Genomic DNA, 14,079 nt, shown 5'->3' with positions numbered 1-14,079 from the left:
AACAGAGGCCCCACCGCCTCTCCCCGCCCGGGCCGCGCTGCCCCTCAGAGACCGCCCCAGCCCCTCAGGGCTGAGAGGAGGGCGCTGCCGTTCCCGCCCAGCCGCCCAGGTAAGCGGCGCCCTGCGGAGGAGCGGCCAATAGCGCTGCCCGGCGGCCGCCGCCAGCCAATGGGAGCGCGCTTGGCGGCGGCCCCATGGAAATGTGCCTGGTGGGGAGCCAATGGGGCGCGGCCGGGCCGCGGGCGGTGCTTTATCAGCTGCCAGGGCCGGCGGCGGCCGCCCGTCCCTCCTTCCTTCCCTCCCTCCCTCCTTCCCTCCCTCGGCGCCCCGCCGCGCAGCATGGCCGGGCTGGGCGGCGGCTCCGCCGCCTTCGGGCGCTGCACGCACGCCGTGGTGCGGGCGCTGCCCGAGTCGCTGTGCCGGCAGGCGCTGCGCAGCACGGCGGGCCCCGAGGTGGACTTCGCCCGCGCGGAGCGGGAGCACCAGCTCTACGTTGGCGTGCTGAGGGGCAAGCTGGGGCTGCAGGTGCTGGAGCTGCCGGCCGACGAGAGCCTCCCCGACTGCGTCTTCGTGGAGGATGCGGCCGTGGTCTGCGAGGAGACGGCGCTCCTCACCCGCCCGGGCGCGCCTAGCCGCAGGAAGGAGGTACGGTGCGGGGTAGTGCGGTGCCGGGGCCGGGGGAGCGGTGTCCTGCGCCGCGCAGGTGGGCTGGGGGCGGCCGCGCCGTCGGGCGGGTCCCCGGAGCCGCGGGGCGGGTTGGGGGTGTGTGTGGGGGGGGGAGCGGCGGGGAGCCGTGAGGGAGCGGCAGCCCTCCTCGGTGGGACCGGCGCGGCGGCTCCGGGCCGGCCTCCTGCCCGCCGGGCAGCGCCCGGTGCCACGGAGCCCGGCTGCGCCGGGGTTGGTCGGAGAGCGGTGTCCTCCTGCTCCTGGAAACAAGTGGACGGTGTAAGGCCATGACTCATCCTTTCTGGGGCGTGCGGGCTCCCCCTCCGTGCGGGCCGGCCCGGCTCGGTCCTGCGGGGTGCATCGCCAGCCGGCTGTGCGGGTTTGCGGCCGTGCTGCAGCGCTGCTCAGCCCAAACCCCTCTTCGTTACATGTCCAACTTGAGCCCTGTCCCAGGCAGCGCATTGCCGGTACCTGCGGTAACCGTACCCGCTGGCCTGCGCACAAGAGCTGGGGTTCGTTTTGGTGCGCTCAGTGATAGCCTCAATGCCCTTGAACCTGATGCCGCCACCGCGGGCTCTGTGGGCTTGAGGTGTGTGGATGTGCTGGGGATGTGGGCCATCTCGTTGGAGAGAGGTGTGAAGGATGCGCAGCCGCAGGAGCCTTACTTTATATATTCTTAGGACTCTTAATATGCTCAGCCCATTCATAAGCTAGTGCATGCATCGAAGTGCCACCCAATTATCTGCTCAACGAGCTGTGAGTAGTAAATTAAACAAACCTACCCTGTCTGAAGCTGCAAAAACTACTGCACGGGCAACCTGCCTTCCTGTAAGCAGGTTTTACCGTAATCCTCTTCCCATCTCTTCTGGTTCCCATCTTCTCTGTGGTACCATATCTTGTCTTGTGATCCTCAAGCACGTGCCATTTTGCCTGTGGGACAGGGCTGGACCACTCTGTGGTAATACCAGTAGCTGCTCTTGGCTGTTGAGTGCAATTGATAAGTGTCTCTACTTTGTATTTTCTATATAGTGCCCTTCTTTTAGCAATAACAAAGTTTACTTGAATTTCATCCAACAGTGTAACAGTCTGAGATACTGCACAGACCTTGTGTGCTTCCTTGCATATACCCATGTGTGTTTACTCTTTGAAGCACATCTGAATGCTCTTAAAGGTGACAGCATCAGTGGGAAGTGTGTTTGCCACATGCTGCTCTCGGAAGCAGCTGTTTTTCAGCCAGAGTCCAAGTGAGTTTTCACTGGTCCTGCCTGTGACTCGCTGGTATGTAGCTATGCGACCCCCATTGCCATTTACACAATTTCCCCTTTAGGAGAAATATCTCAGTTATTGCACTTTGTGCAAATTCCATAACTGAGATGTTTTTCCTAAAGGGTAAATTGTGCAAATTCACAAGTGTGTGTGTGGAATCTGCTGTGGCTCAATATGCATTTTTTTTGTATCCCCCATCTTGAGGTTTCAAATTGTGCCAATGCACAGTGAATTACAAGAGACTAGATACGACAGCAGAGCTGAATGTACGACTGCCTGTAACTATTTGCTGTACCGTTTGAGGTGCCATAAGGAAATAAAAAAGCATAAAATGAAGGAGCAAAGCATGTGGGGTACTCTCTACAAAGAAGCAGGCTAATTTCTCCTCCTCCTTCCTTCAGTGTCTCTAGCTGTTCTGGCTCAGCAAATGTAGTGGACAAAGACACAACCCAAGGTTGCAGGAGTAATGGAGGAGAGTTAGTGATGTGTGAGGCAGAGAGAAGGGGTTTGCTGGACGCTTGAGGAAAGGAGTGTAGGGTGTGAGTACCTGACACATTAGCCTTCTCCTGGGGTTAAAAACAGCAAACCAAGCACCAGATTACTTGTATCCTGCCTGTTATAAGTACCAGTCAGGTAAAGCAAAGCTTTTTTTCTTTTAACAAAAAAACCCCACAAGATGTCACATTTACTTTTGTAATCCTAAATATGTTAAATTTTTTTAAACCATAATTAGATGTTATTTCCCAGCATCCACAAAAATTAAAAAGATTTTTGCTGCTGGGTATGCGTATGGCAACAATTTATCATTGAATGACACAATTTATTGTCAGTTTGAGAAAAATGCAAAATCTATTCTGTTTATATTCTGGGGTTTTTTGCTTGGCCTGTGCCTGCTGACCAGGTTTCTTGCTGATCAGCACTCCCTATTTTGCATGAAGTAGTGGTTCAGAAGTGATTGGAAGTAAAGGCTGAACATGGTAAATTTTTACTAGAAACAGCAGAACAGATTTACTACTTGTCATGGGTGACTAGTCCAGGCAGAGTCATGAATCAAGCAGAGAGAAAAGCCTTTGAAGCATAATTTGAACCTTATTAATTTCCTTGAATGATGGAGCAATCCCTCCTGTGAGGCTTCTGTGAAGTGAAAAAAAAAAAATAATTGAACAAACATCCTCTTAAAGCCATAACAATGCATGACACTACAGTGTAGCGCTTGTCTGAATGTGTAACTCTTCATTCTTTACAACAATTCTTCCTCCTGGGAGCATCATTACAGCAGCGCTTTGCGGAGAGGGGGAGAAGACGCATGTTTCTGCAGGATGGTGCCTGGTGCTCCTGGTCCTCTCCCCTCTGAGGCATCCCCTGGGGCAGCGTCCCCTCCTCAGCATGGCGACTGAGTCAGTTGTGTTTAGTTATTGTTTGAGTAACTTGTGACCAGGACGGTATCTTGAAAACAGTAAGATTGGTAAGGCTTTAAAAAGCAGAAATGACTAGTAGTACATGACTGCTTTGCCTAGGGCTCTGGTTGCTGTGGTGGAGGGCTTGGCATGTGCCTTGGACATCTTGGCAAACATCTATGATAACCTTGCTTTCATAAAGAGCCCCCCAAGAAGCAGCAGTGCTTCTTGTAGCTTCTTGAGAGGGTGTTTCCTATTGTAGCCAGCGCTGCTCTGTTCTTGCTGCCTCCAGCCCTGGTTCTGGAGGTACCAGCTGCAGGTGCTTAGGGTAGCCACAAGCCTCAGGGCCTGGACTGCCCGACTTGAGGGAGTCCAGTGCCTGCTCCTGACTCTCCTGCTCATTCTGGTGGATGGCTCTTGGCAGCCTCCCAAGGTCTTTTGTGAGGTTTATGTTCAATCTCTGAATTCCCCATTTGAGATAATATCTGGAGACTGGTGGCAGGTAAAGTTGCTGCAGGGTCTGTCCTTGCATCTGCCCTCTTAAATGTTTTTATCAGTGACCTGGAGGTGATGGGGGCATCTGTATAGAGCTGTGAACAGCCCCAAACTGGGGCAAGGGTGAGAGGCAATACCCATTAGGTCTGGGCTGCTGTTCAGAGGGACCTTGTTGGCTGAAGGAAGGAGCTGACCCATAGGGATCTTATGGTGTTGAACTGGGACAAATGCAAAGTCCTGCCCCAGGGAAAGAAGGATCCCTAGGTGCGACTGAGTGGGTGGGGGACAGCTCTGCAGAAAAACCCGTGGGGGTGTGTGGTGGGCATCACAGTGGCCATGAGCCAGCAGTGCATCCCTGCAGTAAAGACGACCAACAGGGTCCTGGGCTGTATTAAAAAGAGCAGAACCAGTAGACTGATAGAAGTGACTACCCTCTCTGCTTGGCACTTGCAGACCAAATCTTACCAAGAACATGGAACTGGGCTGTTCAGTTGTGTGGCAGGAGGGCAAGAGGCAACAGACATGAACTGAAGCATGAGGTTTTATTGGGATATAAGGAGAAGGTTTTTTAGCGGGGATAGCCAAGCAGTGGAGCAAGGCCTGGAGAAGCTGTGCAGTTGTTATCCTTGGAGGTTGTCAAGGCCCAGCTGGATAAAGCAACCTGGCCATCTATGAGAACAGACCTTGCCTTGAGTGGGGGGTTGGCCTAGAAACCTCCTGAGGTCCCTTCCAACCCAATTATCCTGTGAGCATGAAATATTGTATGTTAGGGTACATGGAGTCAGGCATTTGTCAGTTGAACTGCCATGAACGAGATAGCGGACAGTCATTAAATCTGCATGGCTTCTGGTGTGGTTGATCCACTTCTAGAACATCAGAAGGATGAAGCCCCGTGAAACCAGTTTCTTCTTGCAGCCTTCAAAAGACTGTACTCCTACCTCAGCTGGCTTGGTCAGCCTGGTATGAAAGTGAACCAAGGCTGTTGTAGTGCATTGTCACTCTTCTAGTCAACTGGGTGACAGAGATGGAAGGAGGGTATATGCAGTCTGTGTACAGCACCAGTTTCTCAAAGTGCAACCTCTTATTTTTTTTATGTAATGTAAGCGCAAACCCATGAATATTTTAGCAGTACAGTTGGTGTATGCTTGGCTTAACCCAGTTAACATAAAGCCCAGCTCCTGAGCATGCACTCCTGACCTGAACCTCCCAGGAAGGCAGGACTCAGCCAGGCTTGTCTTGCTGATCCCTTAACTGTTTAACGGACTTCTGTACAGAATGGGCAGGAGCAGTGGGGGAAGGGAGGAATGCGGGGAAACAGGGTTGTAGGGTGCCATTGCTGCAAAGAATTAAGAGGGAGAGTGTGTCCATGAAACACGCCAAGAGGAGTGTGTAGGTCAGGCTCTGAAGCCTGGTTGGACTGGTGAAAGTTGAAGGGCACAGGGGGTGCCAAGGTCCATCCCAAAGACAACAGCCTGGTTGAATACGCAGCTGGAGCAGAGCTGTTTCAGGTGTGGTGTGCCTCCTGATAAACTGCCAGATGTGTGAACTGATCAGCACTGTCTCCATCTCCTGTTTCATGCTACTGAAAACCCATAATGCAATATTTAAGAACTGATGCAGCATGTTCTTTCACTGACTAGACTCCTTAATAAGAGGGCTTGTCATCAATTACTGTAACACTGTATGCAGCAGGCAAATTTCTGCAGTAGCTTGTAATAGCATTGATTGAGCTTTCAGGCTTTACAGATACTGTTGCTTACCCCTCCAGTACCATTGGATTCTTTACTGGTTGTCTGTCTGGAGCAAAACAAAATAAAATGTGGGGTTATGTCTGTTCTTGCTCCAAGTTATTGTAGGGAGAAAAAAAGAATTGAATTAAATTTGGTCATGTTCAGTCAGTACTGGGAAAGAGCCCAGTATTTTTTTAGTAAAGTTAAAAAATTAGTCATGCATTTAGTGATTTGTTTGCAAGAGTCAGACTTATTTGAAGGCATTATCTTTGTTATCAACTTCTGAACTTACTTTAAAATTCATAGTTTCTGGGGAGTTTTGGATTTGGGAGAAGGGTAAAGGCTTTTGAAGTAAGCCAGAGGTAGATAGCTAATGCAGATAAGCTGGTGTTTTGTTTAGCTATGTGCAGTCACCAGTGTACTTGATGTTCAAATTGAGTAACTCCAATGGAAATGTTGTGATCACTGATCAGATTGCCATTTCCAGCACCTTTTGTTCCAGCACTATGTTCTCAGTTGTTTATTCCTCTAGTATAAACTCTTATGTCACCTTCTGAACACAACAGGGTTAGTTGAGAAGAACCCTCATCAGCACATTGCTCTTACTGCCTAAGTTGTCTTAATGTGCTTGGGATAGCACAAAACATCATTTCCACCATTTCTATGCTTATGCAGACAGATGGAAACCCAAAAGCTCAGCAAAATGCACCCACCAGTGACCTGGCTTCTTCTCAGCTGCTGCACAGGGAAGGGAGGATAGCTGGTGCTGGGAAAGCTTCAGGAGCTGCTGCAGAAGCTATCACTGTGCTTCCTTCCTTGGTTGTCCAGAGGGAACTTCCATGCAAGAGTATTGTCATTCTCCACCTGCCCTCCCAAGACCCAGTGGGGACAACTTCTGGGGCTGTATTCCTGTGATGGAAGAAAAGCAATCCTTCAGTGGTGAGAATGGAATGAGCTGTAGAGGAGTATGTATGTTTGTCAAATCCCATCCTCTCAACAAGCATTGGAGAAGCCTCCTAATTGCTTTTTGAGCATCTCTGGGTACCTCTTCACAAATCTGCTTGCTGGGTGGCAGGACTTTGTCTGCAGCAGTGCTTCTGCAGAGCTTCTGGCTGTGCTGGGCCAAGTAACCTGCACCTCAGTATTGAGCACCCTCACCTGCTCAGCTGCCACCCCATGTACAGCTCCTGCAGGGCTGTACAGATGTGTATGAACTAGAGCTTACACCCTGTGCTGGGCTGCAGTCCCAGCTGCAGCTTACTGCTTGCAGGAATGATTCTCAGGCTGGCTGGTAGAGGCTTCTGAGAAAATAGAAGGCAAAAGGAGCCTATGCAATATGCATATAACTTACTAGACTCAGGTAACAGCACGTATCTAGTGCTAAATGCTAGACACTTACTAGGCTGACCGGAGAGGTGATAGAGTCGCCATCCCTGGGGGTATTTAAGATGTGTAGATGTGGCACTTCAGGGCATGGTTTAGGAGACGTGGTAGTGTTGGGTTGGTGGCTGGACTTGATTCTAGAGGTCTTTTCCAACCTTAAGGATTCTATGATTCTATTTCTTCCATTCCCCCTGTAGACCTAGACAATTCTGTAGGATAATGATGTCTATTGTAAGTAAAAGAAAAGCTAGGCTCAGGAGAAACAGATTCCAGGCTCTGCTAGCTCCTGAGCTTAATTAGGTTATGGGATTTTTATTTTATAATACATGCGAGTACAAAAGAATGTGTATTTGTTGTCTAATCACTTAAACGAGCATCTCTCTGCACAACTGGCAAATATCTGTCTCATTTCCATGGAGGATTAGTGCTTGCTGATTACTAGAGAGGCAAGAGATTAAACATTTTATTACCACTTTAAATAATTAATTGTTCTTTAAACTGTCATAACAAATTGTGGAGGTCTTGTACATTTGCACTGACCCCTTTGTGTGTCCTTATTGTGCTTTGCCCTTGATGTTAGAGACAACTTTGGTGTTCTGCCTAGAAAGCTTATTATGTTACCACTCAAAGCACAGATGTTACCACTGTAGTGCTTAAAACAGCAGGTGAGTAAACATGGACAAAAGCTTTACATGGAGGCTGATTTAACAATTAGGAATGGCACTAGGTACCTTTCCACCCTCTTGTAAATTGTTTTTTTTTTTCTTAAATACATTTCCCCACTGAGCCATATACATGCTCCTTTACCCTGTCCTTCCTTTTCACCATCTTGTGAGGCTAACCTCAAAATTAGAATTGAAGTGTACTAGATACTGTCAGTGTATTGTTTTGAGTATGACTGAAAACAAGTTAAGAAGTACCAGTCAGACTTCAGATAAGATGTATACCTGAGTTTTAACATGGGTTTTGGTTGTCTTTTGCAGAGCATATAAATGTCAGAACTGAATGTAGTGATCTTCCACAGTGTGTGTGGCTTGGAGGCTTTCTCCAGGAGCAAATGGGTGATGCCCATCATGGGGTACAGATGGCAACAGAGTAACTCTTGTCAGACTGGCATCAGTGTTTTTTTTAATATATTTCATTACCTTTCACTTTCAATGTTTTGGTGTTAGCATGTAAATTAACTGAAAAGCATGCAGTAGAGGAGAAAAGCTTCTTAAACTTCTCAATACCATTTAAAAAACAATCCTTTGGACAGTATCAGGTAGACCTGTGTCAGTAGGCATGAGAAGGGATGTTTAGCCTCCTAAAGCAGACTATTTCAAAAGCCGTTTGATTTGTTTCTGTGGCTCTGCCCCTTCCATCTGCTTGGCAGTTTGAGTGCTGCCTCATGGTTTGGGTAGATGGTTCTTTGGTCTTGAGGTTCATTGCCGATGTAGCTCTGACCCTACATTAATAGGACTGACACTTTGGGTGAATTGGCTATGCCAAAAACTGTTGGTTTTTTTAATTTTCAATGTTGCTTCTGTGATCACAAATTCAATGGAAATGTTAGGAAGTACCTTCTAGTCAGATCAATATAAGTGGACTGTATTCATTGTATTTGGTTTCTATCTATAGAACTGTAAAACAATCTTTAAGGACAGTCTAGGAACAGCTTGGGTTTCATGCTTTTTTAGCGGAGGCAATATTTAGACCATGTTATTAAATTGCGATGTCAAGTTTCTCAGAAATATCTAAGTTGCTGACCAGAAGATTAAAAAAGGCAGGACCTAAATTAAATGCCTGTTTCTTTTAATCTCCTGTGGACACTTATTATTGTGCAAGCCTGATGTCAGCTTTTGTACCTTGTTAATCAGTGTTCCTTTAGCTGTGATAAATAGCCCTTGGTGAGCTTATGGTTCAGTGCAAATGCTAAGTGGTTAAAGATTCCAAAGGACTGTAAGCGTTTCCTCAAAACAGTGAAAAGAGCCCTTTTTGCTGCTTTGACTTATACATATGGCTTGGAATTACCTGCTCCTTCCCCAAGAGATTTCTGCCCAGACTTTCAAATTGAATCTAAATCACTTTCTTTGGTAACTGCCTCACTTAGAAGCATTGTAAAAACTAGTTTACCACAGTCACTGCTGGAATTTTGGTGTTGAGATTGAAAGGTGGGCTTGTAACATACCCAGGGTAGGATGCCTGATAAATTTTTTTTAATCCTATGTTCCCTACAAGCCTGCAACACCCTACACTCTCTGCAAACGAGAGGGCTGGTGTGCAGACTGCAGTGCTGTCTTGCTTGTTGTGGGATCTGACAGCATCTCCTGAGTAGCAGAGCACGTGATGCAGAAGAGCTCCTGCGTGCTCTCCTTCTGCCTGTTGGACTCTGAGATGCTCCTGTGTGGAGAGGGAAGTCCCCAGCTGAGGTTTCCCATGCTGTACCAAATGGCACAAGCAGCAGCTCCTCCCAGTGCCATGCCAGGACACCCACATGCACAGAAGAAGCATATATCTTAATTTTCCCTCCTACATGCTTCTATTTGCAAACTCGCCTCCAGTCCCATGTCTCTCCACCTGGGCCTGTCTCTTGCCATCCGTGTCTCCAGATTGGCCTCCCGTAGCCCCTGTGTGCTGGTCCCCTGAGCCAGGACCCTAAAGTCCCCTGCCCACCACGCTTCTGTGCAGAGCACAGGCTGTAGTGCTGCAGAGCTGCACCGTACTTCCCATGGGAAGAATGGGAGCTGGGGAGGCATCTCCGCTGGCAGGGCCTACCTCTGACAGCACCTCTGAAGGGCTCTGCTGTGGTTGAGGGTAAGTGCAGCTGTTTGGTAATAGTGTGTGGAGGTGCCAGTCTGTCGCTTCATTGATGTTCTCGAAACTTGATTAAATTCCCTTTCCACTAAACTCTTCAGTAACTAATGCATTATAGGTTTGTATAGCAATCTAGTATTTCCCCTGAACGGTGTGATGCCAGGTCTTTTAGCTGATATGGAACTTTTGTTGTAAAGCACTCTGTCTTGAGACAAGATGTATAATGCTCATTTCAAGGTCCTTTACTCCACTTTCTAAGAGGCATGTCTCATGTTTTTAAACAAGTTATTTGTCTAGCTATGTGTATAACCCAGTGGAACGGATATTCTTTAATCTTTTATTCCTGTTATCTTTTAAATGTTTGTGTTTCTTTGCAGGCCCTTCTGGCAGTTGGCTTTATAAGAACAGTACTTTCCATGTTCTGGTGCCGAGTTCATTGTGCTCACTTGTTGCCCCAGTGCTGCATCTTGCCAAGCTTCCTCCAGTTCTAGGGTCCTGATTATTTTATACAAAACTCCTAATGCTGCATGTAAACAGTGTGATTCCCTTGATGCTAATTCAAGAACTCAGCTCTGGCAGAGGACAGGCTGGTTTGCTGTAAAACATAATTACTTCTGATGTAGAAATAGAAGTGTGGCAGGGGTAAGAACCTCTGGTTTGTTACTATTTGTCCCAAGACAGGCGTGATCAACAAGGCCGGTTACCCTTAAACTTGCTGCCTCCAATTGTCTGTCTTGGTGAGGTGACAAGGGCATGTAACTCTTCAGCCAGCATGATTGGTCTAAACACTGACTTTTATTCAAAACTTTAATTTCTACTTATATGACTGCTTATAATTCCCTTGCTGGTGTCTCTGGAGTGACCCTAGAACAGGCACTCAGCCTCCTCTGCAGACACAGCGTGACTCCAGCAAGGATGCTGTGGGAAGTGACTGTATAGCAAATCTTAACTCGCAATACTCAGCTCATATTGAGTATTTTCTGAGCTTAGCAGCTCAGATTAGCCCATGCAAACAGTATCTATGCTTCTGTGTTGTTCAGTTTTCAGAGAATTTATTGTTTTATAAAATGTCTCCTGGATCAGAAATGTAGACCTGATTATTAAATATCTAACCTGAAACACAGGTCACCTATATAGTCTTCATTGCCTGTGAGTTATCCCAGTACATAGAGACATCTGTGTAGAAGTTGTTGCTTATGGCAGGCTTGCAGAGGTTGGTGACTGCAGAGAATGTGTTCCTACCAAGAAACTATTGTCAGTAATTACTGATCATTAATTGCTTTTTTAAAAAAATTTTTTTTACAAGAGCATATGTTTAATTAATCAAGTTTATGGTATAAGAGTGTCACTCCTGGTATCAGATCTGGGCAGTTGCAGTTCTAGGGTGAAGATAAATGATGCACCCACAGCATGAGGTGACAATACCTTTTCTTGCTGCCTATTTTGTAGTAGTATTAGGAATTTTTCTTTCAGGAAAAATTAAATGGTTTATGGCTGAGATGTACAGGTCTTGCATTCATCTGAGGCCACTGATCACATACAAGCCAGCTGACCACACTGTAATGTGCCATTTTTCTGTCATTTTGAGTCAATAGCAAAACCAAAGTATTTAAAAAATAGCTTGTTCAAGACTTGCAGAACTCACTTTCATTTCAGTAGAGATTCAGTATTTGGCAATATTGTTTAAAAAATAATTGTGATAATTTGTTTCTGGAAGGCTTATGTATGTTAATAGTAAAGGAACTGGCTATCCATGTCTGTCTCTGGATGCCAACCAAAGTTCTCTGGCAAGATGAAATTGTCTGTCTCAGCTCAGTCCCAGCTGGCCACTGAAGCAAACTGAAACAAGACTGCCACATAATTGGACCCTATTGGCAGCATTGTGATTGATTTTTGGATTTCTCTTCTCTTTTTTTTCTGAGGCTTAATGCAAGAGCTGTCAGGGAAGCTGAATCCCATACCTCACAGAAAGGGTGATCTTACAGGGCAAGAATCCTGCTTGTGCGTACATCTATGTACTTCAGTATGGTCGATGTCCTTTGAGTGGCAAGCCAGTGGCCGTGGAGGTGGTCATCTCCATGCAAACCCAAGCTAAAAAGGCAAAAGTTGGAGATTGAGCTAGCTTTTAGCCTGCTGTCCAGAAATAGAAACCTGTGTTTTTTAAAATACTCTAAATCTTTAGCAGTAAACTCCAGACCATGACTCTCTGAAAAGGTGAGAGACATTCAGCAAGTAGCTAAATTGTACTTAAAACAGTATTACTAGGTTGTGTTGTATGGTATATAAACTTCCTGAGCAACAGCTTTTTTTATTCAGAAAGATTAGCTATTCTTTTCTCATAAAACATGTTTATGAACATAGTTTTACATGCAGTATTTTTAAATTGAATTTTGAAAATGTTTTCTTTTCAAAATAGGTAGAAGTAGTAAGATATCAAGCCCTCCAAAATGTACTTGATTTCCAGATTAGATTGACATAGCATGGAAAGTTATACTAATTGTAGGCCACTCAAACACTTATTTTTCAAGTTGTGCCATTAATTTTAGATGTTCTAAAGTAAGATGATATTCTGATATTGTATGTGAAGTCCCATCCTAAGTTATTAAGCAATTATTGAAAAATGAAGAAACAAGAATTACTGATAGAAAAAATAATATGCATTCTGTGAAACACAGAAAAGTGTGTATCTTCTGTAAAGTGACAAATCAAGTATCTCATGTTTTTCCAACACTGTACAGAGAAGTGGCGTGGCTTTTGCCAGTCACTAGGTACTCACTGAAGTTTGATGTGCTAGTTCATGGCTTGGTGTCTGTTACAAGCCTCTGATGGGAAAGTAAAGTGTAGTAGCAGCAGCTGAAGCGAGCAGTGCTGTTGAGATGCAAATAGAAACTGATAGAACCAATAGATAATGATGGAGGATGGTATGAACTGGATACCCATATTTTTCCAGTAAACACTGAAGTCTTCAAGTTTACCTGTTTGCAAGGTGATATGGGGCGACTCCTGTAGCCACATGTATTCAGAAACTTCCAAATGTGATGCTTTCCTGGAGTAGAGGGTGTTAGAGGAGGAGGCAGCGGTGGCAGCACAGGGTTGTGATAAACTCTTTTCGATATTCTTCTTGGCTGCAGCAGCTCAAAATGTGTGCAAAGAACAACTGGTTTTAGTGTAGTTTCTAGAAGAAATCTGGCAGATACTACTCTGCTGTTGGCCTTACTGATCTTCATTCAACAATTCTTGATCCCTTTTGTTGTCTGAAAAGCAGATTCATTGCCCAGTGTGCAATGAGTCAGTAATCACACTCTTGATCTGAAATGGTTTTAAGGAAGGAAACTGTCTGAAAGGTAAAACCCCACCAATGCAAGAAAAGTAGTCAGGGCAGAAGCTGGGATAGAAGAGGCATGCTGTCAAAGCCAGTATGAAGGAAAGGCAAGGGTGTGACCTGACAGTATGTAGGGGAGAGCCCTTGTCAGCACTTTATGCATTGTGCTGGATGCCGTGTCTTCACTGATGCTGGAAAGTCCAACTGTGAAACTCTGATCCGTATGAAACGGAGCTTCAGTAGTGCCATACAGCAATCTCTTATTTTTGACCCTTCTTGTTTCTGTTCATCCTCCTCTTGTTCTGGGATGTCACCTTATTGTCACACAGTAAAACAACCAGCTTGCATTGACCACAGGGATCTGGATTAGGACAGTTTCTTGTAGATGAACATTTTCAAAACTCTCTTAAGTGCTGTATACCTCCAGTAGTGCTGAAAGGCCATTTTTTGTCTGGGCTTAAGCTGATTATTCATCTGGACCTGAAATGCTGTGTAGGTTTTGGTTACCTATTCTGGAGATGCAGGGTAAGCAGAAAAAGGTAGGGGTGGACAAGAAGACCTTGCTGTGGTGCAGGACTGCTGTGTGAAGTGACGCTAATTAGATAAAAGCCTTCAGCTCAAAGTTATTTTGGGCAAGCGAGCGGAGAAATAGGAGAGCTCTACAATGTCTCAAATGGTATGGAGAAAATGAACTGGGAATGATAGTATGAAACTTGATGACATACAGAGAAATACCCAGGCAGCAAATTCAAGCAGAAGGAAGTACTTTGTCATGTAACGCACAACTGAACTGTCAGATTCATTGCCAGGGTGTTGCGGGGGCCAAAAGTACAGCTGGGTGTCAGCTAATGGAAGAGATCCATCAATAGCTGTTTAACACTTTGATCCAGATGCAATATCTGGCTTTGGAAGTATGTACGCTGCTTCCTATAATAAGCTAGGGAAAAATGTACTGGAGACGGCAGCACTGTATACTTGTCTTCTTTCTGTTGTTCTTTCCTTAAGCTGCCAGTGCCGTCCACTG

At 46.0% G+C, this 14,079-nt stretch overlaps 1 protein-coding gene across 1 annotated transcript in view; it reads left to right on the top strand.

Annotated features, from left to right (window-relative positions):
• The first annotated feature begins 232 nt into the window (after nt 1-232).
• The window catches only part of DDAH1 (dimethylarginine dimethylaminohydrolase 1), a 65,285-nt gene continuing 51,438 nt past the window's right edge, over nt 233-14,079 (top strand). Inside the window, exon 1 of the mRNA XM_075098051.1 lies at nt 233-645. Within this exon, the coding sequence (XP_074954152.1) occupies nt 340-645 (306 nt within the window). The 5' untranslated portion in view covers nt 233-339. The remainder of the gene's footprint in view (nt 646-14,079) is intronic.

This window comes from Phalacrocorax aristotelis, chromosome 6, assembly GCF_949628215.1.
Source record: "Phalacrocorax aristotelis chromosome 6, bGulAri2.1, whole genome shotgun sequence".
Classification (NCBI taxonomy): domain Eukaryota; kingdom Metazoa; phylum Chordata; class Aves; order Suliformes; family Phalacrocoracidae; genus Phalacrocorax; species Phalacrocorax aristotelis.
Note: the sequence above shows the minus strand (reverse complement) of the source record. Positions and strands in the feature narration are given on the sequence as shown.